We start from the raw sequence: 25,008 nt of genomic DNA on the forward strand, positions 1-25,008 counted from the left end.
AGCAGATAGTCGGTCAATTGGCTTACCCTGTATTATACACTGATACTTCAACATGACCCAAATCTTACTGGCGATACCATTTAATCAGTCGAAAGGATCAAATGCTCAAAATCCAAGATAAGGCCCCCCCCAGTCGGCAAAAGCAGGGCTGAGTGGGAACAGCACGCACTAGAAGGGAGGGTCCAGCGGTCAAGAATAGCGCTATGCAGCCACTAAGGAGGGGCGCTGAAGACACCCAATCAGCGGCCCCCAAGGCGCCTGGAAGTGAAGGCCGAGGGTCCGTTCCTGGGTGCGTTGCAGGGCCTGTTACGTACTACGAGTGGCGATCCGACAAGATTGATTGCTCGAAGCCTTTTAAACAGGTGCTCAGGTGACGACACAACGAAGCCCGGGATCCATCATCTGTGTCGCGGTAATCGTCGGCCCTCTAATACTACTTGTATGTGCTACAAGGTATGTACCTGCTTGCTAGTAGCACCATGTTGTGTTTTGGGCAGATAACGCTGCGACTATCCCCTTATCCGACGACCCGACAGGTAACACGACAGGTAACACCAAAAGTACCCGAGCTTTGGGTCTCATCTTCTCCTCCTTTGCGTTCCCAAGGTACTCCCATTATTTATTCCTCCACCTCCTCTCCCTCGTATTTGCGCTGCTCCCTCCCTCCAATCTGCAAATCATCGCATCATCACCGCCACGTCTCTCTCGGTCCGGGCCGTCGAACTCCATCATCAGCTTTCCTCAAGCTCCCTTCGCTGTGCCGACGACCCGCCACTGCTCGCTGACCTCGTCCGAATCTTGTCCGAGTAAGCAGCCTCCTGTCATCGCATCGACATCTACGCCGGCAGCGTCAGCAGTAGCAGCTGCTTTAAAGCCATTGTCACTGCTACTCACGTTTCCTCTTCCGCCTCCCCCGTTTTCTCGTCCATCTACCTGTTCCTGCTCTTCGGCTTCACATCAACACCGGCACCTCGCTGTGATGAATCTGTGTGCCGTGGGATCAACATAGCCAATCCACCAATCTCCTCTTTTCTACTCTACGTTGTCATGGCTTCTAGAACGTCAACATGTTTTGCGCGGCAGCTACATCAAGCAGCTCGGCCCCGGATTTCTCTATTACGACAGACTTCGCCCAAGATCCAGAGCCGAGCTTTCACGAGGCCAACAGCTGCCAGACACAGCCCCGAAGCAATCAAGGCCAAGACGCCGTCTCCCCAGCAAATCTCTCCACGAGCTGCTGCTTTGCTGGCCACCATTAGCCTCTTGTCATTTGGTTATGCCCTATATCGGACACCTCCGGCTGCCTTTGATGCCGCCGCAGCTCTGCATTCCGAAGACGAAGGATATGGCCAAGCGGTCCTTCGCGATGACCGCGATCCGAACATGCCCCGATTTCGCATGTCCGAGATCCGCAAGCACGATGCCAAGTCAACACATCCCTGGGTCACCCACGGCGACAAGGTCTACGACATCACGGAGTGGATTTCTGCTCACCCTGGCGGCCAAGTCATTCTACGAGCTGCTGGTGGCTCAATTGAGCCCTACTGGAACATATTCACCATCCACAAGAACCAATATGTCTATGACATACTCAACCAGTACCTCATTGGCTATATTCACCAGGCTGATCTAGTCGACGGCAAGCCCGCCCAGGAGACGATCGAAGACCCCTTTGCCGACGACCCGGTCAGACATCCTGATCTCATTACCCGGACAATGAAGCCTCGCAATGCCGAAACCCCTGAGCAAGCTCTCAGCGCCCAATTCATCACCCCCAATGAGCTGTTCTACGTCCGCAACCACATGTGGGTGCCCAAGCTCACTCCCGATGAGGCTGAGGCACACATCTTGACGGTGGAACTGCCCGACGGCACCACAAAGGAGTACACCCTGCGCGATCTCAAGACCAAGTTCGCTGAGAAGAAAATCACTGCTGTGCTGCAGTGTTCTGGAAACCGTCGGAGCCACATGAGCCGAGGGTCCGGCCGTGCAACAAACGGCTTGCAGTGGGAAGCCGGCGCGATTTCCAATGCCACGTGGGAGGGTGTTTTGCTATCTGATATCCTCGCTGATGCCGGCTTCGACGCCGCCACCGTGAGAAACGGCACCAGCGAGGCGCAGCATGTGCACTTCTCTGGTATGGAGGCATACGGGTCGTCTATCCCCATCAAAAAGGCCGTGGATCCTCAAGGCGACGTGCTGTTGGCGTACGGCATGAACGGCAAGCCTTTACCAAGAGATCACGGCTACCCATTACGATCCATCGTGCCTGGGCATGTCGCCGCTCGGTCAGTCAAGTGGCTTAGTCAAATCACTCTCAGCGATGAGGAGAGCCCTAGCCAGTGGCAGCGAAAGGACTACAAGTGTTTTGGCCCCAACCAGACAAAGGTCGACTGGGAGAAAGCTCCGGCCATCCAGGAGTTGCCCGTCCAGAGTGCCATCACCGGTGTCAAGCTCGGCGAGTGGACAACGCCGAGTCAAGAAACGTCAAGCGACTCAGCTGAGCCTGCGAAAGAGGTTGCTCTCAACGGGTATGCCTATTCTGGCGGCGGACGATCAGTCATTCGCGTCGATGTCTCTCTTGACGATGGAAAGAGCTGGTCACAGGCTAATCTGCTGCCGGATGAGGAGTCAAAATATGACGGCAAGTCTTGGAGCTGGAAGCGATGGACGTTTAACGGTGCGGTGCCTTTGGAGGCGTTCAAAACTCCAGAAGACGGGGCTGCGGGTAAGGAAACCGACGACGATAAGAACACCATTAGGAGAGGCTCTGCAAGAAGACCAGCCAACGAGAGTTCCCAGCACACAAAAAGCAACAGGAGGTGCACTACCGTTGCCATCAAGGCCACAGACGAGGTTTACAACACACAACCCGAGAGCCATGCCGCAACGTGGAATTTCCGTGGGAACCTCGCTACTGCCTGGCATCGCGTGCAAGTCTGCACCGACTGCTCTCCCAACGCCATTGTTTTGAAGAAGTATTCTGACGACGATAAGAAATCATCACATGAGAAGTCATGAAAGAAGGGAGGGCATGAATATGGATATTAGAATTGGGTATAAAATTTTTCTTTTTTCGTTTTCTCTTTTTCTCTTTTTCTTCTTTAGTCTGGGAGCGTATGCATACATCGCATAGGTAGAGAGACATAGGGCAGGAGTTGGATGTCGTTTTGTGTATATATACCCTTTCATCATGTTAAGACTAACGGACTGTTACTTGGCTAAATCTTATCACCTGAATCGAAAATTGCCATTCAAGTTATTCACCCATGTCAAGTGCAAGAGGTCAGGTGTATGTGGTTAATATATAAAAAAAAAAAATGCAAACTTGGACTCCGGTTCGCTGTGGGAACTTGTAATTTTCTTTGTATATTTTACAGCTTTTGCATCTTTTTTTTTAAAGACTTGCTCCAAGCAGGTAGCCAGCCAGGCGCCTCCCCCCCTTGTTCTAATTCGTATACTGATACAAATCTGCAAAAAGCCACTGCTATTCCACCCAGGACCTATCATCATTACATTACCATCCCTTACTCCTCCTCATCCTCTCCATCGGAAAAGTACTCAAACGGGTTGGGCACTGCTGCCTCTTCATCTCCCTCGCCATCCTCATCCACCGCCGTAAGCACGCCTGCTGCTGCAGCTGCACCCGAGCCAATGTCAGCACCTCCGTTGCCACCGGGAGTCTGAGGGTCTAGACCAAAGGGAGATCGTCCTTGGCTGCGCAACAGCTGCTCCATGACGGGGTTGACGCTAGAGAGGCCTCTGGAATCTGAGATACCCTCAAGGATAGATCGACCAGCTCCCGCAGAGCGGCCAGCACCGCCTCTACCGGTTTGCTGTCCGGCCACGGGGGCACGCTCGGTAGTAACCTTCTTCAGCTTCTCCTCAAGAAGCGTTTTGGCGTGGTCAGGTTGAGTGTCATCAAGGAGAAGAGGGCCGCCGGTTGGCTAAAAGAAGAAGAAAAAAAAAGTTAGCGTCTTGTGATGATGTTATTAGCAATCCAAAGGGCGGAATTTACCTTTTTGACTGGCTTGTATCGGCCGGCTGGGAAGCTGATGTACTTGAGCTGGCCAGGCAGAACTCTGCTCATGTTCTCCAACTCGTATCCGACCTTCTCCTTCTCGGGCTTCTTCTTGGTATCGGTAGAAGCTGCATCCTTATCATCAGACTCCTTCTTGCCCTTGCCCTCCTCCTTGACCTTGTCATCGTCCACCTCCATCTTGTCTCCACCCTTTGCCGGAGCGCTGTCAATGTCCATGCTTTCATGACGCTGAGCACGCTCCTTCTTCTGGGCTCTCCTCTTGGCTTGAGCTGTGGTCGACAAGATGGCGGTCGCAATAAGAGCCGGCCCCTCCTCGGTCTTGATCTCTTGCTCGGGGGGGTAGTCGAACAGGCTCTGGCGGGTGGCGCAGTGGAACTTGAAGTCTGGCATCTCCAGGTCGTGGTCAAGGCCGATGATGGACGTGGGCGAGAAGCTCAGAGACAGGAAGTGGGTAAAGGGGAACCAGTACCAGTATTGCGTGAAGACTGCCATGCCGACAATGCCGGCCATGTTGAGATTGCCGGTCTGAGTCTGCAGGCCAATGGTGCAGTTTCGACCGCCTGCATCAATGATGCCCAGGGCAAGGGCGGCACCAAACTTGGTCATGGCATCCTCGTGGCGGTCACCAACCACCTTCTTAAGCGTCTTTCTGATGGAAGCCACCTTGGGGTTCATGACCTCGTTTTGCTGAACCATGATCATGGCCAGGGAAATGAGGGCACCCTGTCGAACAAAGTCGGTGGGGTCCTTCATCATGGGCTCGAGGAGATCGATGGCCTCGTCAAGGCCAGTGCCGGCACAAGAAATACCCAGTGCCATGGCAGAACCATATCGGACGTGAGGGTTGTAGGACTCAGACAGCAGCTCGACCATGCGGGGGACGCTACCGGGCTTGCGGAAGAGGATGAAGCCCAGACTCATGACGGCAATTCGACGAACATCGTCATTGACATCGCTCACAGCAGTGTGAAGCAGCTTGCGGATAGCCTTGTTGCTACCAGTGCCGCAGTAGGCCAGGGCAACAGTCATGATACCACCGTATCGCAGAGTGGGATCCGGATCGTTGAGCAGACCCTCAATTAGTACGTCAGCACCTTCCTGGCGGCCATACATGATCAGCGCCATACCGATGGCGACACCACGGACAATCTTCTCGTGGGTCGTCTCGTGGGCATACGTGATCATATCCTCGAGGGCCTTGACGTTTCCAGTGCCAAGCATGATGAGACCCATGGCCAATCCGACTGCTTCACCATTGAGAGCAGAGTCTTGGAAGAGGACCTCCTTGAGCTTCTCGAAAATTTCGCTGTCGCCAGTGCCCATACCGGCAATACCCAAACCCAGAGCGCCACCGTGCTGAACAACCTCCTCTTCAGCCTGGCCAAATTGCATCTTGAGGTACTCCAGAGCACCGGCGCCATGGTTGGCATGGATGAGGCCGTAGGCGTACAGAGCACCTCCCTGGCTGAAGATGGAGCCATTGCTAAGGCCACCCTGCTTGGGCAGATATGGCTCAAGGAGCTTTCGTGACTGTGACAGGTTGCCGCGGTGGATGACACCGAGGGCAGCGGTGGCGGTGAACTTGGACCAGTTGACGGCCTTTCCGAGCCACTCGAGGTTGTCCCGGAAGAACTTGTCGTTTGTTGTGCCCTGGTTCATAAAGGCATTGCAAAAGGTGACGGCAGTATGGAAGATGGAGTTACGACCCTCTAGGCTGTCTCGGACCTTGTTGAGGATGCTCAGATCGGTGTGGTTGTTGCGGTAGAGGAATTCGAGGTTGAGGCGGATCGTCTTGGAGCCGTCGAGGATGGATCGGATGTTCCGGTAGACCTTGGCCACGTCTTCCGGAAGCTCATCTTCAGGTGCAGCCTGCTGGTTCTCCAGCAGCGACTCGCTCTCTTCGGGCTTGTCGCCACTCTCAGCTTCCTCCTTCTTTGGCGGTTCTCCTGAAGGAAGAGAAGACAAGACCTTGCCCAGGAATTCTTGGGTGCCGTTGTCATACAGATCAAAGGCGATCTGGTATGCGTTGGCAATGGCGGTGCGATCGCCCTTGGCAACGAGACTGCGCAGCATGCGGGATGCCTCCTCGTCGGTGTTGAGGTAGACGACGCATCTTGCGATGGCAAAATAGTCGGGATTCGGGATTTCGCTTAGGAGATCAAGAATCAGCCGCAGAATTTCGGTGCGGAAAGCCCTCTCCTGGACAACGTCCATGCAGATGCCCAGAATGTATTCCATCAGCTCCTCGGTGGGTCCAGGCTGCCCCTCTGTCCCCTTGACCTTTGATAGCTTCTCATCCTCGCTGGCCCGTTTAATGACTCTCCTGAGGATGTCGAGATTCTTGGCTTCGACGGCGATACCGACCACTTGTCTGTACCGGCCTTGCTTCAGGCAGCTCTCAAAGAGGCGATCAATGATGCGCTGCAGAGAGACTTCAGCCGCGTTGTTGGGCAACTGAGTGATGGAGCCTGAGCGACCCTGCTTTGTTACAGGCTGGAAAGTGGCATCTAGTATGGTATTGTCGATGGAGGCGCGGGAAAGTAGAGACTTAGGTGGGAGAGTGGTGTGAGAGAAGGGGGTCGTGGGAGACATGACAACGCCTTCGGTCGAGCTGGCAAAGGTGGTGGACAGCTCAGGCAGGTCGGAAGTCTTGGCAGCCTTGGGAGCGGCATGCTTGGCAGCGGTGGCGGCAATGTACTGGTCCACGCATTTGGAGATGATGGTCTCCTCGAACTCGCCGGGGGCGTCGATCTTGAACAGGTCCCCCGCAGCCAGGGCAAAAACCATGCTGTCATTGTAGGCCTGCAGGTGGTAGTAGACCTTGGCAAGCACAAGGGCAGCCAGCTGGCGTTCGGAGAAGGACTCGTCCTCGTAGAGGGCCTCGCTACAATCACACACAAGGTTAGCCAGAGATGGTCGATGCCAGTCTCGAGATTTGCGCGGAAGCATACATCTGGCTCAAGCTGCCGGCGACCTCGGTCCAGACCGTGTCGATGTCGTCGTTGAGCGTCTGCAGGGCGAAGACTCGGAGCTCGGGCTCCTCATCGGCCAGGAAGGCGAGCACGCCTGTTGCCGACACCAAGCCAGGCATATTGGGCGGGGATTGCGGTTGGTGGTGGGCGTTTCACGAGCAGATCGAGGGGCGGCTTCGGCGTGGAAGGGAAAAGAATGTGAGGAATGCGATGGCGATTAGAGGGCAGCAGAAGGCGGTGTCTGCATGCCCAAACAAACAATTAAACTGGCAGAACAAGGACGAGACGGAGGAGCTGCAGCAAAGCAGTGCAAGCAGTGCAAGCAGTGCAAGCAGCGTAGAGCAGGTGGTTTGGTTTGGCGGATTAGCAGTTGGTTGAGGGCGGTTGATGCTTGTCTGTGGACAAACAGGTCCATGTCCACGTCAGGCACAGCTCTGCCTGCCGCCTTGTAACTTGGGGTGGAGCACAGGCCATTTTGGTGGGGTCAGGGAGCGGCAGCTGATTTGGCGACAAAATAAACAAGACAGACATGCAGCATCGTGTGTCTCACGCTTTGACGGTAGAGTTTGAGTACGGGATACAAAGGAGGACTTGTTGTATTGCAGTGTAAATAATAAGGAGAAAATATGTAAATATAAAGTGATTTAATATGAGGAGATTTAATCAAAGAGGAACGAAACATTGGATAGGTAAAGCCTACCAGCTTCATTTGTTCTTGGTGCTTCTGCCACTGATTCTGTTCTGTCACCCACCCGCGGCGCCCTGCATTGGATCGCTTATGTAAGAAGCGCTCTGCCAGTAAGCTCCCGGATAAGGTAATGCTCGTTGTAGTAATACCGCCACGTGACATGCGGCAGCTCTCTTGGTCAGGCTGCAAAAACCAAGAGCAAGAGACAAGATGGCAAATCAGGCTACCAACAGCTAGGCCACAAGCAGCCTAGCGCGGTCGAGGTTTTTCATGCAATTTGAGACAGAAGGCTGAGCCAGCCAGTAGCCAGAGGGCTGGGCATGCAGGAGACGGGCTAGCGCAAAGCACAAGGCTAGCAATGGCGCAACTCAACTCAACACGGGACGATAAGCGTGCGCACGGGGTTTTTTACGAACCTGTGCGTGTACAGTAGCTGTTGGGTAGGTATAGGTAACAAACAATAGGGGGGGGTTGAGCAAGTTAGGTAAACAAATAATAAAATACATGCACTGTAATACAGGAGATGCCTGTCTATTAGTACTAAACACACACAAAGAAAGTGATCATAAACCAAAAGGTACAAGCAAAGAACGCGTGCGGCTGATGCAACGTCGGGGTACCTGCTCCACCCAGCTGCCGCTCGCTCGCTCAATGGACTTGCGGGCTGGGCAGCAGCTCGACCCTCAGGTTTCGGATGCATGGCACATCACTAGACGGCCAGAATGCAAGGAGGCACAAGGAGAAGCGAGGACAAAAAAAACCATTAAAAGGGCCCGGTCTGGGCTCGAACGAAGCCGCAGCTGTTTGCGAATTGCATGTGCCCTGCCTCTGCTGTTCTGTTCTGTGCTGTGCTCTGCTGTGCTGGAAGCTGGTGACTCAATCAATCAACCTGCCCGAACTCTCAGGTCAACTGAGACTAACAGCCCAGCGCTCGACGCCACTGGCCTTCGTCTCTGGATAGCGCTGGCCTTGCACCTTGTAGGCCCCGAGCCTACTTTAGAGGGCCATCACGGAAGAAAAAAAAGTGTCCTAGGCGCATCCGTCCATATATCATCCCTGCGCGAACCGTCCGTGATACCTCAATCCACCACCCCATAGCGGCCGCAACTGCCGAGTCCCTCGTCGACGCGCATCTGCCCATTGCCCTGTCCAGACGGCTTGATCGCATAGAGTGCGCAGTGCAGCCGTCGCAGCTTGTTGCGCGCTTGCCTTTCCCTTGCCCGCCCCCCACCAAGGACAAGGACGCATCGCGACGCCTCAGCCTCTTCAGCCTCGAACCCTCGTCATCCGTCCAAGCTCGAGAATGTCCGTTTGCGACTCGGACGGCCCTGCATCTTTTGCGCCCTCGACAGCTATCTAAAGTCCCCCGCCGTCGACGAATCCTTGCCGTCGCTCCTCCAGGCGCACGAGAGCGCGGCTCTGGATGCTGCACAATTGAGCCCACCGTCCGATCCATCGTCTCGCGCAAAAAGACACACGACCGTGTGACAAGTCCCAGCAGCCATGGATCTCCGGTCTGTCCTCAACACGTCCGATAATAGCGACCGCGCTCCCCCGAGGCCACCGCCCGCCGCTCAGCAGCAGCAGCAGCAGCAGCAGCAGCAGCCTCGTCATGCTCCCGGCCCGGCCCAGTATGGACCAGGCGAGTATTCGCACCAGCCGCCGCCTCAAGCACCGCCGGCCAAGCAGCCTGCGATGCACGACTATCCGCATCCTCACCAGCAGCCTCACCCACCTCAGCATGCTTACCCTCAGCCGCAACCTCACCATTACCCCCAGCAACAGCTGCCACAACAACAACAGCAGCAGCAGCACCATCATCAACAGCAGCTGTTACAGCAGCAGCAGCAGGCACATCAGCAACAGGTACATCAGCAGCAGCAGGCACATCAGCAGCAGGTACATCAGCAGCAGGCACACCAGCAGCAACACCAGCAACGTGCGTCCAACGCCTATCCGGCGACGTCACCCTTCCAAGCCCCGGGCCACTATCAATCCCAATCCCGACCTACGCCTGTACCAGCGCCGCCGCCGCTCCAGCCGCCGAGTCAATATCATGACCCTCGCTCGCCCGCCAGCTCGAGGTCGAACTCCGGGCCCGTGATAGCCTCACCCTACCGGCCGTCACCGACCTCGTCCACGACGCCCGGAGGCAGTGCAGGCTATCCGTTCCCTACGCAGCAGCCTCCAGACATGGTCAGCCCAATCCAACGGCAGTATCCGAGCCAATACCAGGACCCAAGACGAGAGAGCTATCCGCAGCAGAGCCCCCAACTGGCTACGTACCCGCAGCAGCAGCAGATGCGTCAGTATATGCCACCACAGCAGCAACAGCCACAGCCGCAGTCACAGCAATTGCAGCAGCAACAGCAAATGCAACAGCAAATGCAACAACAGCAGCAACAACAACACGCCGTGCCTCCTCAACCGCAAGCATCGCCAGTCAGGACGAGCAGCGCGTCCTCGCTCCAGGCGTACCACCAGCACTCACCGACAGCGGCTCAGCAGCACTATGGGCCCTACGCACAGGGCAGCCCAGTCCCTGCAGCGCAGCCTCCACTTGCGGATTACAGCCGCCACCCTTCCAATTCGCAGCCGCCAACCCCTTTGGGCCCTCCTGGCAGTGCTAGCGGCGTGCGGCAGCCCTCGACAGCTTTTGCTCAACCGCCGAGCCCGTACCAGCAGCGCATGTCTGTGTCTTCCTTAACGGGCGCACCAGCACCAGCACCAGCACCGGCACATGCACACACGCAATTGCAGCCGCAGGCACCGGCACAATTGCAATCACCGTCGCAGTCACAGCCGCAGCCGCAATCACATCCACATCCACATTCACGTTCACATTCACTCGCTCAAGCCCAGGCACAGCAAACTCAGCATCACCCGCAGCCTCAGCCACAGGCACAGGCGCAGGCACCGGCTCCGCTGAGCGCCCGGGGGCAGCCTCAGGCACAACCACAACCACAATCACAGGCTCTATCTCAATCTCAATTTCAATCCCAATCACAGGCTCAGGCTCAGGCTCAGGCTCGTCCACCTCCCGCGCAGCCCCCGATTCCCACTGAGGCTCCAGCCAAGACTCCGACCCAGACCCCGACCCAGATCCCGGCGCAGGCACAGGCTCCGCCTCAGCCTCTGGTTCAGGCACAAACTCAGCCGTCGCCAAAACCAGCGCCGCCGCCTGCAACCCCTGCCCATCGCCTGTCCTCGCAGTCCTCCCACGGCTCCTCGCCCGTTGCAGAGCCCGCCCAGCGCCCACGATCCCAACAAGGGCGAGAGCAGAGTCTGTCCGTTAGTCCCAAGACAAGGCTTGGCTCCATCCCTAGCAATCCCGACGCTACCCCGGCCTCGGCGGACCGAGCCGCGAGATCTTCCCTGAGCGTCCACTCCATGGCGATCGATTCAGACCGAGCGGTAACGCCCGCGAAGCGCAAGCTGGAGGATCTTAACATGAGCCCTGGCGAATTGGAATACAAGGAAACGAAGCCTCCTCCGGGCGAGGTCAATGGCGGCTACGCAGACCGCATCAAAAAGTCGGCGTCTCCTATCATGCCCAGAAAAAGGCGGGCAAGGCACTCCCAACCGCCAATCTGGGCGCTGAGTGTTCACACTCTGGGTAGAAAGCTGCCAAGCAACGTCAATTTCGTCCTCCAAAAGCGAATCCACTCCCACATAAACACTGCTCTCAATGGCAAACACGAGCCCGCCGTCAAGGCAGAGCACCCGAGCCGCCAGCCCTCACCCGAAGCAAGGAGGAATCAACACGCCCCCAGTGTCAGCCAGCAGCCAGCTGGTGCAGGTGCAGGTGTTGAACCTGAACCCCAGGACATATTAGGTCCGTGGGAAGCCAGCATCACCGGTGTTAAGCCCATCGAGGAGCTGTCCAAGAGCGTGGCCGACTTCCTCTTCATGAACGTCATCAGCAACCAGGACATACAGGAGATTACGAGCAGGGGGATACAGTTTGAGATTGAAGCCAAGTTGGGCACGCTCATCGACAAGGATACCAACCAGCGCGTGGATCGATTCGTTACTACTGAATGCATCCTCGACGACAACGGGCGGGTTGCCTTCAGAAGTAGCATGACAGAGGTACGTAAACGCGGGCACTAGACTCACCCCCTACCTTCCTCCCAATTACCTTCTGCGTCTTCTATACCTACGGCCATTCTTATTTCGTATGCCCAACTAACCCCATGTAGGCACACCACAAATCTTTCAACGACTTCCTCAACAACGTCGTCATTCAGACAGACCCGCGGAACCCCAACGGCGGCGCTAAACGAGTCCCAGTCATTTATAAGCACAGACGGGAGATTGACCGCTTCTATGATCTACCGCCAGAGATGCATGGCCATCTCCCCGGATGTGTACGGGCTCGTCTTGGCTCTCGCAGTCGAAATGTTCGAGTGCGAGTAACATATGACCAAAAGACGAACCAGATCTTGAACAAGATCATCAAGGCACGCGTAGCAGACATTGACCTGCACATGCCCATGGCTCCGATGGACTGCCGCATAAGCATCAACCTCGAAATGAACTGGGATGGATCTGTGGAGGAGCTAGAGCAGCTGTCGGCAAACAAATCCGATCGACAACCCGATCGTAACAAGGACCGCTTGAGTTACAAGCAAGGCCACTACCAGATCGATCTCACACAGGTTACTCACACCGTCAACGGCCCAGGAGTATGTTTCGTTTCCCTCATCCCATCTTTCTCTCCTACCAAGCTAACACGAATGTGCAGAATACCCAACGTATGGATAAAGAGCACGAGCTCGAAATCGAGTTGAATCATCTGGCACTCCTCGAACAGGGCCGAAGAGCCATAAGCGGTGCCCCCCACAGATACCAAGAGTTGGTGGAGGGGTTCGTGGACAACGTTCGAGTGTTGGCGCGGAAAGCCAAAGAGTTTGCTCCTAGACCATGAAAAGCAATTAATTAATTAACATCCGGTGTTGGCGAGCAAGGGGAATATTATTCTCCCCCACCCTCTATCAACAACGGCTAATGGCGGATTATCAAGACTTTTTTTTCGTTTGGACCAAAGAGGGGGGGAAGGCGTATTTCGCGATACGTGATCGTTTGGCCCCTTTTTTTTTCTGCTTGGAGATAAATTTTTTTTTTTTTGTCTCTATTCATTTTCAGACGGAGCTTTACGGTGGACGTTGGGGATTCCCTTGTTTTTTTCTTTCTTTCTTTTTGCACTATTAGGTAGATCATTGATTTTCTGGATCATCGGTATTATGCGGGAACATGAAAATGAAGGGAGGAGAAGGATCGAAAGACAAAGGAAGCGCGGCGCAATTTTGTGAAAGAAATTCAAGGGTTTTTTTTCTTGATTCTATTTTTTGGAGAAGGGGGCTGCGGCGGCGACGATGGGGAGTTAGTTTGAAACTCTTTTGGAGGGGGTGAGAGGGAGGATTTAGCAGAATCAGACAAAACAAAGACATACCCAGGCAGTTGATCAGATGAACATGGCCGTGTTAAGGCTATTTATTTACTTGAACGCATTCGGGTTCCCTCTGGATATTATAACAAGTAGTATTTATGAGTTGGGGTATCTGTAATACATGGCATGGAAATATCCAACACTCTTGGGCTGGCTTTCCCTCTGTTTTCATTTATTCATATTTCCTCCTCCTTCATATCAGCCCAGCCCAGCTTTAGGCTTGCTTTTCTCCTCTTGTAGTGTTCGAGCCACCTTCTCCTATATCCCGAATCTCTTCGCTGTCGTTGTTTTGTTCATACTTCTTCGCAGTAAAAGAACTAGTGTTGCGAACCTCAACATCGTCGTCGCCATCCGCACTAATATCGTCCTCCATCTCCTCCTCAATCAGCAAGTTCAGAATCATGCAAACCGCCGCCGTAACGGCAAAGCCAGTCTCCATAACCAGGACAATGGCGTCGAGGAAGCCACTAAGCGACTTATTCCCGCCCTTGTAGGTAAATACAGTGCTAAAGTAATTGGGCACCAGGGTCGCTCCGTAGCCGAGAGCCAGGCCGGCGGTGAGGATGAAACGGTTTCGGCGCGTAAATGGGACGCCGCGAGAGATGATGGCAATACCGGAGACAGCGACGGAGCAGAAGAGAAAAGTGGTCATGCCGCCCAAGACCGCGGCCGGAATGGCGACAAGGGCGGCGGCGAACTTGGCGAAGATACCCATGACGAGGAGGAAGAAGCAGCAGGCGTATCCGGCCTTGCGGTTGGCACAGCGGGTAAGCGCAATGACGCCGTTGTTTTGGGCAAAGGTGCTCATCGGCGTAATGGTCATGAGGGCTGCGAGACAGCCGTTGAGGCCATCCGCCAGGACACCTCCCTGGATGCGAGACTCGTATATCATGCCCTCAACCTCAAGATGGGAGACATCGCAAGTGGCAGTGATGTCTCCAATGGACTCGGTAAGGCAGACAATAAAGACGGCAAGCACTGGTAGTACCAGCGGTCCATAAACAGACAAGGGGAAAGTATGTACCCAAATGAAGGAGGCGACGGGGGCAGAATCGATTCCGGATCGATCAAAGTAGCCACAGGCAGCGGCAATGATACACCCCACCAGCAGGCCGATAATAACAGACGTAGACTTCATAATGGGAGATCCGAAGCGCTCGCACAAGATGATGGTGACGAAGACACTGAACCCCAAGCCGAGGAACTCGGCGGATCCCCAAGGCAGAGCATGCGGTGCTCCGGGACTAGGACACAAGGTTTGTGTCGTGCAGCCACTTCCTCCCATCCAGTCCTGGAAGCCGCTTTTTATAAGATTGATGCCGATGAGCATGACCGTCGGACCCGTAACGATGGGAGGAAACATTCGGAGCAGGATACGAGGCGGGATGAATGACAGTAAGATTTCGAGCAAAGCGCAGACTGCACAGGTTCCCAGCAGAGCACCGTATCCACGAGGGCAGCTCAGGGGATTGCCAGCAGCGTCAGAGGGACAGAAGCCGTTGGCATACATCTGAGTAAGCGCTCCTTGGGCAACGGGGATGATGCTGAAGCTGATACCCACGACAGATATGAGACCAGTTCCGAGATAATAGCTGCAACATTGGTTCAGTATCCCATGGGGCGGGTATGGATAGCCATTTACAACTTACGGAGTCTTGTAAATATGGAACCTCGTGATTTGAATGCTTGACAGGATTCCCGACACAATCAACGCCGTAGAAACCAGATACTGTTGCTGCTCAGTCGACAAGTTGGCTCCACCCGGACCCGACAGAATCAACGGCGGCGTTATGATGCCGGCCAACATGGCCAGCGCATGTTGTAGTCCGAGTAGCAGGCCCAGGAATACAGGCATGCGATCATTGAGGCCGAAGAACGGGCTTTTTCCGGACCCTGGGCCTTTGCGCATGAACGGGATGTTGGGTCGGAACAAGACGCCATAGCTGTAGTCGCCCAGAAGGCCATCGCGAGTTGTAAAAGCTCGGCGGAGGGACCGAAGACGGCGGCTAAGAGACCATCGAGGGGCAGTTTCGGGTGTGATGGTCGTAGGTCCGGTACCTTCATCCATGGTGAGATGAGATAGATGTAAACAGAACCAGGTTAGATGCTGTTGGAGACAGCGATCAGGCAACAGTGTCGAATCCTGGCGGTTGGTGGTGGCAAACCTGCTGAAGCCTGGGTGAATGCTAGATCAGGACGTTATGCTGTCATGTACGAGAAACTCCAAGCAGATGAAGCCGATAGACTACCTAGTACTTGCAGCGGATTTTCCCTGTAGAGCAAAAAGACAAGATGAGAGACGAGGAATGGGACCGTAGCACAAACAGTAGCAGGCAATTGTTGAATCTGTATCCTAATCAATTGTGCATTTATGGCAATTGGTCAAAGTGATATATAGATTTTCCCTTCTCTTCCCTGAAACCTTTCCACTTTTTCAGATACGATAAGCAAAGGGCGTAGTAATACAATCAATAACTTTTTTTTTTCGCCAGCGGTTGGGCCGATGGTGTGGATGGGCCAGGTTGATAGGCCCTGGCTTCTGCTTATCTTTCCCGTACTGTGAGTGGTTGAGAGGCGTGGAACAATGCCGATGTCAATAGCCAGGTTCTTCGGGGAAAAGAGGCTTCGTTTGCGGAATTGCGAATATTACTCGGCATGAGTTAAGCAACGGATGTTGACAGAGTGACACACACCAAGGCGAGCCAGTTGCTAATGGGGTTTGTCAAAAGATATAAACACGCGACTAAGGGGTATGACGCTGGGATCAGCGATCATGCGGAGTATCTGCATAGAAGACGGCGGTTACATCGGGTCTCTTTTCTCCTGCCTCTCTCTGCTCGCCGTGTCTCAGCTCGTCGATCAAGGAAGCAGCGTCAGATGGTTGCAACGGTGTTTGCCTGTAGGGACATTTCCATCAGTCATAATACCACCCCTTTTCGAAACCGGCATCGTTGCATCGCATTCCGAACAGCCGATGGCCTGAGAGCGTTGAATTCCCCGGGGAAAACAGGCAGCAAACGCAGCTCTTGTGGGGGAAGCGATATCGAGAATTAAGAGTCTTGCCTTGTTCCGGCATCTCTGCGGGGCCTGATTGCGGGAGCATGGGGGTTCGTCCCCATGGCTGCTGATAGCGACTGTCCGCGATAAGAGATCAGTTGTTTATGATCGTTATCTACCTCGGATCAGCGAGTGCAGGGCTTCTCCAGACTTAGCGCATGGCTAGGGGTAATATTCCGTCTGTAGATGCCTCTGACGGCTCTAGATAGGGGTTCTCCGTTCGCTGGCAGCTGACAAGCACTCGGTGAGCTCCGATGAAGATGCTCTGATGAAAAGGCGCTCTCCGGGCCTATATTCATGTCGCTGGCGTTGTCGCTGAAGAAAAGGCGTGATGATGCGGCTGATGGGCAATGATTCCTAATATGGCCGCGATAATGTCTGCGTTCCGAAGCATCTGTCTAACTGGACTGATAAGACTTTCAGCTTGATGAAAAGAGGAGAAGAAGACTGGCGATGCCAAGTCGAGATTTTCGAAGGCGATTAGATAGTTGACGAGAGCATCTTCTACTACTAAGACGGCAGCCAGAACTGGAGTCGTGCCTTCCACGCCACACATAATTTGGCTTACCCTGGAGCTTGCTATTTTCAGATGGCCACCCACCACTTCTTCACAGCAGGTATTCTGACTGATTAATGGGCTGTCTTCTGTCTTGAATTTAGGTGTCCAGAGATTGCTGTAGCAGTCCTGAAATATTTGTGTCATACAAGAGGAGGTGTATTGTAGATAGGTAGGTACAGTTTATTGACTTGGCCCATCATCTCATGTTCATTGCTAACAATGGTCCGGCTATTGACAAAACCTCAGGTGCACCTATTATTTGGCATTCATATAAAAGATTCTAGACTACATGTTATCAAAATAAGTGTAGCTGCCTGAGAACATGAGTGGAATAATCCAAACGCTTCCCTATCTTCACCAAAATCTAGAAGTAATATTGTCACAAGTTGGCGATGTGGCAGCAGTGGCCACAGGGTCACACTTACTGACAGAATAAGCCTCTTCGAACCATCTTCTTGTAGAACATCCATCATAATCTTGATTCGCATACGACAACACGCAACCATCTCTCACTCACCAATAAGCAAACAAACTTGGACCCAAACCCCCATAAAACAGCCATAAACTAACCCCTAATCCGCAAAATCGCCACTTCCCGCCAACCCACGCCCCTCCAAGCTTCTCATCCCATTGGCGCCTCGTTTCTGTTCCAAAAGCCGGAACTCACCCTCCGGGAATGTCATCCAAGTCGATCATGGGCCCCTTTCGGCCGCGGCCCGAATTTCTGGATTTTTTTTTAACCCTTTCTCTCGCCCTTGCATCTTTTTTTCCTTTTTCTTGTTAAGGGTCTGTCTAGTAGGCGCCACACAGGCAAACATGGGAAAAGTTATGGGGATTTCTAGAATTCCCATGCTCTCGCCACTTTGTGATGGAGTGGCGGAGTGTAGCGAAATCAATGCCTAGATTGAATAAAAAGATCGTCCCATAAGCGCAGTTCTGTTCAAATGCTGTTATATTTCTGAAATTACAGCCAAAAATAGCCATGCCATCCAGTCTCCATTCCAAGTCGGGCAGCATTCGGAAAGCATCTCGTTCACCTCCCTCTCGTTCACCTCTCTCTCGCTTGCACCGCCGCCTGTCCCGTTCTCTCAGCACCAGAGCCGACTCTCCTCGAGTTGTGTTTGGCTACGATGCCATCGCCAGTCTCCCGACGGAGCTTAACAAGTTGTGCCTCTCACTCCCTCTCGTCGTCTACAGCCCATCCCGCCTCTCCCTCGCCAACCGCATCCGCGCCCTGCTACCAAATCTAGACGCTTGCTTCATATCGTCAGATATGCATCCCGGCTCGACGATCCTATCCGGTCGCGACTCCGTCGTCAGCGTGGGAGGACCCCGGGCAGTCGCACTGGCAAGGCGAATCAGCTTGAAGATGAGCATTCCGCATATCTGCGTCCCGACGACGCATAGCGGGGCAGCTGGCGATCTCCCACCGTGGGGTCAACGGGAGGAAGACGGTAGCGGGTTAAGGACGTTCGAAGAGGGAGGTGATGTGCGCAGCGATGATGGCAGCAGGAGTTTGCCGGCGGTAATAATATATGACAAGAGGCTGACAGAGAGCCGCATTAGACGATTTTTTGCGCCCTCAGGAGTTTGTGATGATACTGAGACTGAAGCGGAAGTTGACGCTGCTCTTGTTGTTGCTCCGGAAGTGGCCATAAATGCAGACACATCAATATTGAGATCCGCACAGAGCAGCACGGCTCAGTGGAGCTATATTCATCTACCTGGCGTCTGAGGGAGACCAGGTGTTTGCATCGTTCTCATTTCAGCTTTCCGAGTGCTTAGCAATAGCGCCTGTCTGGACTATGGGATATTAGAACCAATCATCTCTCAATCATGTCCTCCCAAGCGAGCACCTTTACACTTGCCTGTCCTATCGCAGCATATGCGTATCCATAACACGACCAGACGACATAGCAAGAAGCTCTGCGTAGAGACATACACCTTCCCATCAAGTTGAGCGGAGGTGTGAGGATGATGGAAAATGATGGAATATTAGGTACTATTCGACAAAGGGGCTCTATCAGTCTGTAGCGATGCTTGAGTGGCGATATCGACTCAATTTAGGTAGCCAAATCAGATGGGGGTGAGAAAGACTCAGAAGGGAAAGGGATTTAGTTCCAACGATAAACCATTCGTCGAGCACACTTAGATATGCAATGCTATCATTATATAAAACGTGTGAGCTCTGCTGCTGCTTGCTTCTTCAAGCCTCCAAGGTATCACAAATCAAGGTGTCACAGACCTTTTTCTCCTAGAACGCTCGCCCGTCTCTGGGGCAGTAATAATACATTTTCCTCTTAATCCAGACCATCAAAGCCCAGGATGCCATGAGCACCCATGGGGCCCAGCTTTTGTTGCTGCATCTCCTTTCGTCTCTTGGCCCGTTGCTTCATCTCTTCTACTCCGTCGTCGCTGTCATCGTCGTCGCTGTCACTCTCGGCAGCCCGTTTGCCGTTTGGCTGCTCTTCATCATCATCCGAATCATCATCGTCGTCATCTTCCTCGTCCTCCTCACTGTTGCTATCACCACCCTGGAGCGCTGATAGCTCCTCCCAGATCTTGACTGTTCGACCGCCAGCACTAATTAAACGGTTCTCCGAGTCAAATCCTAGCGAGACCACGCCCTCCATATCGTCGTGCCTCAGATTGAGCGTCGTGTCCACTTCTCTCCGTACCAGATCGACGATTCTCAGGCTACCATCACCCACGCCACAGACAACTTTCTTGCCCACTCCCAGTTCTTTCGGTACCATGACGACAGCGTCTATGCTCTCTCCGCCAGTCTTTGACGAATCCACAATGATACGCTCTTGTTGGTCATCCCAAGCCCCTTTGTCCCACATGGTCAGCACGCCGGATCCAGATCCAACGACCATGACGCCATTGTTTCTGTTCTTCTTGGGTCCCAAGCCAGGCACAAAGCAAGAGCTCAAAAGTTCGTCTTCTTGATCCTCACTTCGCACAAGCACTCCTCGTCGAACATCTGTAACAGCTAGAGTGGTCCCTCCTGTGCTAACCCATTGCTTGGGGAAGCCACTGGTGCTTTCTTCTGATGGAGGGAGCGGCGTAATGGACGAGACGTAGTCGGAATGAGGGTAATGCGTTTGGGCAGGCTTTTTGCCAAGAGCGCCGTCGCGCAAATCGACGATATGCAGAGCGCCAGTATCAGTGGCCAGAAGGAGGCTCATCGGGTTCAGCACGTGTAGCATTGCTGGACCATCGGGTCGCGAGGTTGTGGTCGGAATCGCAAACTTTGAAATAACTTTGCCTGTGGCAGTATCGTAGTGCTTGATCAGGGCGTCCGTGCCGGCAGAGTACTGGTCTGAGGAATTGGCCAGTCAGCAGTGCGAAGGGATATAGAGGCGAGAAAAGCTCTTCCCAAGGTGAATTGGGCACTTACATTGTCCATCGTGGGAGTTGGCCAGACAGCGACAGCTTCCCTTGTGTCTCTTGGTCCGCCAGATCGAGTTAATCGTCGATCTCCCATCGCTCAGCACGCTCGAGTCTCCGTCGGCGTCGTCGTCCGAGGAATTGCTAGAGGGCAGTCGAAATGTTTCGACAAGGCCGTTGGAGAGGCCAACAGTCAATAGCGGTTCTGTTGGGTGCAGCGTTGTTGTGAAAATCTCCGCGTGAAGCGGGAGGGTGCAGGTGTTTTCGAACATGGCTCGCGAGTGGGAGTCGCTCAGCTTCAGCGACCAAGGTAATTGCGAATGGCTACCGGAGCAGATTTGATAAAGTAGCCGTGATAATTATATAGAAGGCACTATCATCATGCAGCAAGATCAGAGCCAAACTAATTGGACTGTAGAGTCGGCTGTGTTTGCAATCTCAGCTGATGCGATGCTTTACAGAGACCAAGAGGAAAAAAAAGAAGCTTTAGATTAGATAACCGTATCGATTGCCACGATGCACTGTGCGTGCACTGTGTGATTGTCAAGTTGCCGCTCAGCTGTATCATCAACAGTCTGTCACTCACCAGAGAACGAAAAAAAAAAAAACATAGAGTTCAATCATTATTCTCCAATCATGGGATCAATAAATCTCGCCGCTCGATACTGAGAGGGAATCTGGCCTTTGACCAATCTTTTCCGTTGTCAAACGTTTTGTCTCGCAATAGTCACCTTACCCAGTTCACAACATTTACAGCTCCAGCTATGCAGAGATCACTGGTACGTGCGGCCTTGTGGCTGGTCATGGTAACCGGCTCTATTGCACTGGGGGCTCACGAAGCTGTTCGATGCATCATGTACCTCACAGGGTGAGCTCTTCTCCATTGGCATGATGAGCACTCCGCTAGATAAGTGGCTGACGCTTCTACAGCCAACATGTCGTATTTCCATCAGATGACTATCTTGTGAATTCCATAACTCATGTGATTTTGGCATTCATGCGCTCGGATGTCTTCAACGTGGACAAAACACCGACAGAATTTCCCTTGTTTACTACAGTGAATAGAGCTCGACAGCAGTTCAAAACAGATACCAAAATCATGGTGGCAATTGGAGGTTGGGGAGACTCCAAAGGGTTTGAAGAAGCTGCACATGACAATTCATCAAGGAAGCGGTGGGCGGGTCAAGTCAAGGCCATGGTTGACCTTACGGGAGCCGACGGCGTCGACATTGACTGGGAATATCCAGGGTAGGCGGATGAGCATTATATCATGCTATTCACAGGCTGGAGTTGACTAACAGCATTTAGTGGAAACCGTGACGACTATAAGCTGGTTCCAAATTCAAAACGCGAGTGGGAGATTGAAGCATTCGTTCTGCTCCTGGGAGAACTTCGGTCAGCACTGGGGCCCGGAAAACTGCTGTCCATTGCAGTGCCGGCTCTGGAACGAGATTTGATGGCCTTTACAAATTCGACTATTCCATCTATTACAGGACATGTCGATTTCATTAGCGTAATGACTTACGATATGATGAACCGGCGCGATAGCATTGTCAAGCATCATAGCGGCGTGGCCGAATCGTTCGAAGCAATGAAGCGATATATAGATCGCGGAGCACCTCCGCACAAATTGAACTTTGGACTTGGCTATTATGTCAAGTGGTTCATGACGGAAAAGTGCGATGCTCAGCATCCGTTGGGGTGCCATACCCAGCTGCTGGAAGATGCTACCAATGGAGCTGACCTGGGTAAAACGGGTGCTTTTAGCTGGCATGACGAGGTTCCACCCGAACTGGCCGAGTCCTTTACCAGGGCCCAAGCCCAGGGCCACTATGATGATGATGGAAGCTATGGGTATTGGGATGCTGAAGAGAAGAGGTGGTGGTCATACGACAGACCCGCGACGATCGAGACAAAGGTGCCTCGGCTTGTCGGCGAGCTGCAACTTGGCGGAGTGTTTGCCTGGGGCCTGGGCGAGGATGCTCCGCAGTTTGAGCATTTGAGGGCGACTGTCGACGGTGTCCGGGCCTTGCGTGGAAATGACAATAGAAAAGACGAGCTATAGTCTCCGTACGAAAACTAGGAAGATGTTGCGATATCCTGCAGACCAGACTAAGTCTATACGCACAACTTCTTGTTCCTGTTTCTAAATTTCTGTCGAGTCCTTGGCCACGTGCGTGTACCCGAGAGCTTTGAGCTTTGAGCTAGAAAATGCAACGCTCCGGTTAAATGCTGCATCACGGCCATAAGATCCGCACGTGGTCCCGATATGTCCATGATATGTGAACACATACCAGGATGCATACGATGGTGCTGACGGAGAGAAGTTGGCACTGGGGCTTAAAAAGTTCGCGGCGGGCGAGGCTAGGGCAAAAGCCACCCGAGCTAGCGTTTAACCTTGCAGTTAAGGATAATCAGAGCTTAAGTAAAGGCTTCGGTATTGTTTCGGTGCAAGTGAGCCAAGGTGAGCCCCTGGCAGAAACACAGAGCCAGAGACGGGCTGGACGAATCAAAGGCGCGGGCCTGGACACGCCGCAATCGGGACGGCGGTTTGTGGAGAGGAGAATCGCGGAGGTTCTGGCCCTTTGTTGCCTGTGCCTGTCACATCGAGTTCCTGGCCGATATGCTCAGGGCCCCATCAGGACCCATCTCCGCCTCCGCCATGGAGTGACATGAAGACGAGCATGGACGCAATGCAACCACAGGACCCCTTGCCTGTTGCGGGTTTCTCGGCCTAGCAGCCCGTTGAGGTAGTAGAGGGACAGGCATGTCGATGCTGTGTCGCGCGACAGTGGCTCTGAAGAAGCTGCCTTGAGGATAAAGCAGCAAGTAATCCAAGGGGAAGCACTGGATGAAATCTGCATGTCAGAATTGGGGAATGTTTTAAAATCTCAAATCTGCAACGCCCCGTCTAGGAAGAGGAAGGACAGAAGAAAACGCAACCACACAGCGTAAGCCTCAGGCACACAGGTTTGCCGGGCTCCATACCGGGCTCCAAGCGTGACTCGCCGCCTGGCCGGAAGAGGCCCGAGACTCTCATCCCTCCATGGCAGGCATGCGGTTGATCCGTTGATTGCAGGCACAGATGCTCCCCAGCTGGCCAAATTGGGATCCTCTTTGGGGCCTTGGCTCCAGGGCAGACCGCCGGCGTGGTCGGGATGCCATGCTGATCGGGGGGATATAAAACATTGTCTGAGCCCGTGTCTGCGTCTTGGCCTTCTGGTGGTTTTGTGCGGTAGCAGCAGCTCGACCCTGATTGTGTCCTCCCATCTCCCTCCACGGCTTCGCCTCCAAGCTTGAAACAAGATGCACTTCACGCCCTCTCTCGTCGCCGCCGTCGGCCTTGCTGCCGTCGGCCAGGTCTCAGCCAAGCCTTGCCCCAATCCCGCTGCGGGCCTCAAGCCCATCAAGCAGATTGAGCTCGGCCCTCGACCCTACTATCTGGTCGACAACATGGAGGATGGCCCCCTCAAGAGCATGCTGGACTCTTGCAAGGAGATGAAGATGAAGCCATCGACCTTCTCCATTGCCCACCGCGGCGGAGGTCCTCTGCAGTTCCCCGAGCACTCGCGAGAGTCCAACCTGGCGGGAGCTCGCATGGGTGCCGGCGTGCTTGAGTGCGACGTCGCCTTCACCAAGGATCTCGAGCTGGTGTGCCGCCACAGCCAGTGCGACCTGCACACCACCACCAACATTGTCAACATCCCCGAGCTGAACAAGAAGTGCACCACGCCCTTCCAGCCCGCGGCCAACGGCAAGCCCGCCACGGCCAAGTGCTGCACCAGCGACATCACCCTCGCCGAGTTCAAGTCGCTGTGCTCCAAGATGGACGCCTTCAACGCCAGCGCCACCACCCCTGCCGACTACCTCAAGGGCACTTCCAACTGGCGAACCGACCTCTACAACACCTGCGGCACCACGCTGTCGCTCAAGGAGCACATCGCCATGACCGAGGCCCTGGGTCTGCAGTTCACCCCGGAGCTCAAGACCCCCGAGGTCCCCATGCCCTTCAAGGGCCACTACACCCAGGAGAAGTACGCCCAGCAGTTCATCGACACCTTCAAGGAGGCCGGCATCTCGCCCAGCCGCGTCTGGGCCCAGAGCTTCCTGTACGACGACATTCTGTACTGGCTCAAGCACGAGCCCAAGTTCGCCAAGCAGGCCATGTACCTCGACGAGATTGCCGACTTCTCCGGCATGGACGCCGCCGTCAAGAACCTCACCCAGTACCACGCCGACGGCGTCAAGATCGTCGCCCCTCCCCTGCCCTACCTCGTCACCAGCAAGAACGGCAAGATCGTCCCCAGCGAGTACGCCAAGAAGGCCAACAAGCTGGGCCTCAAGATCATCACCTGGAGTCTGGAGCGCTCCGGCCCCATTGCCGGCGTACACGCCAACGGCGACTACTACTACTCTTCCATCCAGGACATCGTCACGAGGGACGGCGATATCTACAACCTTGTCGACGTGCTGGCCCGACAGGTTGGTGTTCTCGGCATGTTCTCCGACTGGAGTGCTACCGTGACTTACTACGCCAACTGCTTCGGTCTCGGCCTGTAAAGGAGTTGCTGTGCGGAGATGTAGTCTTTTGTTTGTCTGTATATTGTATATGTAATTAATGCGGCGATGAATGGACGATGGAGGCGATAAAGATATATATATAAATGCATGACTTGAGAACAGAGTTAGTACATGCGAGCGAGTCACGTCTTTGAGCACCATTGTGGCCAAGTCAAGCTCAATGCAAATGAAAAACAAACTAATATGAGAGAAATCTATATATGAAATGATTATAATGTGAAAGCTAATAATAAAAAAAACACAAATGGAAGAGTCAGGATGAAA

The 25,008-nt window shown here is 53.8% G+C and overlaps 8 protein-coding genes across 8 annotated transcripts; 5 read left to right on the plus strand and 3 right to left on the minus strand.

Annotated features, from left to right (window-relative positions):
* Positions 1 to 1,383: 1,383 nt before the first annotated feature.
* TRIVIDRAFT_213747 (uncharacterized protein) lies at positions 1,384 to 3,256 on the plus strand (the record flags this gene model as incomplete). Its single annotated transcript, XM_014098025.1, has 1 exon — positions 1,384 to 3,256. One exon carries the CDS (start codon positions 1,384 to 1,386, stop codon positions 3,019 to 3,021), a length of 1,638 nt encoding a protein of 545 aa, XP_013953500.1.
* A 30-nt stretch (positions 3,257 to 3,286) lies between these two features.
* On the minus strand, positions 3,287 to 7,370 carry TRIVIDRAFT_77750 (uncharacterized protein; the record flags this gene model as incomplete). The annotated part of the gene is made up of 3 exons (XM_014098026.1): positions 3,287 to 3,947; positions 4,019 to 6,926; positions 6,994 to 7,370. The coding sequence occupies 3 exons, from the start codon at positions 7,131 to 7,133 to the stop codon at positions 3,528 to 3,530; spliced, it is 3,468 nt and encodes a 1,155-aa protein (XP_013953501.1).
* A 1,835-nt stretch (positions 7,371 to 9,205) lies between these two features.
* TRIVIDRAFT_49486 (uncharacterized protein) lies at positions 9,206 to 12,632 on the plus strand (the record flags this gene model as incomplete). The annotated part of the gene is made up of 7 exons (XM_014098027.1): positions 9,206 to 9,568; positions 9,638 to 10,144; positions 10,208 to 10,396; positions 10,805 to 11,474; positions 11,508 to 11,794; positions 11,905 to 12,390; positions 12,450 to 12,632. The coding sequence occupies 7 exons, from the start codon at positions 9,206 to 9,208 to the stop codon at positions 12,630 to 12,632; spliced, it is 2,685 nt and encodes an 894-aa protein (XP_013953502.1).
* A 698-nt stretch (positions 12,633 to 13,330) lies between these two features.
* Positions 13,331 to 15,222, minus strand: TRIVIDRAFT_193747 (uncharacterized protein; the record flags this gene model as incomplete). The annotated part of the gene is made up of 3 exons (XM_014098028.1): positions 13,331 to 13,432; positions 13,486 to 14,746; positions 14,804 to 15,222. The coding sequence occupies 3 exons, from the start codon at positions 15,220 to 15,222 to the stop codon at positions 13,331 to 13,333; spliced, it is 1,782 nt and encodes a 593-aa protein (XP_013953503.1).
* A 2,530-nt stretch (positions 15,223 to 17,752) lies between these two features.
* Positions 17,753 to 18,505, plus strand: TRIVIDRAFT_49360 (uncharacterized protein; the record flags this gene model as incomplete). Its single annotated transcript, XM_014098029.1, has 1 exon — positions 17,753 to 18,505. The coding sequence occupies one exon, from the start codon at positions 17,753 to 17,755 to the stop codon at positions 18,503 to 18,505; it is 753 nt and encodes a 250-aa protein (XP_013953504.1).
* Positions 18,506 to 19,070: 565 nt separating this feature from the next.
* TRIVIDRAFT_225179 (uncharacterized protein) lies at positions 19,071 to 20,435 on the minus strand (the record flags this gene model as incomplete). The annotated part of the gene is made up of 2 exons (XM_014098030.1): positions 19,071 to 20,095; positions 20,174 to 20,435. 2 exons carry the CDS (start codon positions 20,433 to 20,435, stop codon positions 19,071 to 19,073), a joined length of 1,287 nt encoding a protein of 428 aa, XP_013953505.1.
* Positions 20,436 to 20,927: 492 nt separating this feature from the next.
* On the plus strand, positions 20,928 to 22,228 carry TRIVIDRAFT_58971 (glycoside hydrolase family 18 protein; the record flags this gene model as incomplete). Its single annotated transcript, XM_014098031.1, has 3 exons — positions 20,928 to 21,031; positions 21,094 to 21,411; positions 21,472 to 22,228. The coding sequence occupies 3 exons, from the start codon at positions 20,928 to 20,930 to the stop codon at positions 22,226 to 22,228; spliced, it is 1,179 nt and encodes a 392-aa protein (XP_013953506.1).
* A 1,182-nt stretch (positions 22,229 to 23,410) lies between these two features.
* On the plus strand, positions 23,411 to 24,944 carry TRIVIDRAFT_216605 (uncharacterized protein; the record flags this gene model as incomplete). The annotated part of the gene is made up of 1 exon (XM_014098032.1): positions 23,411 to 24,944. The coding sequence occupies one exon, from the start codon at positions 23,470 to 23,472 to the stop codon at positions 24,721 to 24,723; it is 1,254 nt and encodes a 417-aa protein (XP_013953507.1).
* Positions 24,945 to 25,008: the final 64 nt, after the last annotated feature.

This window comes from Trichoderma virens (assembly GCF_000170995.1).
Source record: "Trichoderma virens Gv29-8 chromosome Unknown TRIVIscaffold_84, whole genome shotgun sequence".
Lineage (NCBI taxonomy): Eukaryota > Fungi > Ascomycota > Sordariomycetes > Hypocreales > Hypocreaceae > Trichoderma > Trichoderma virens.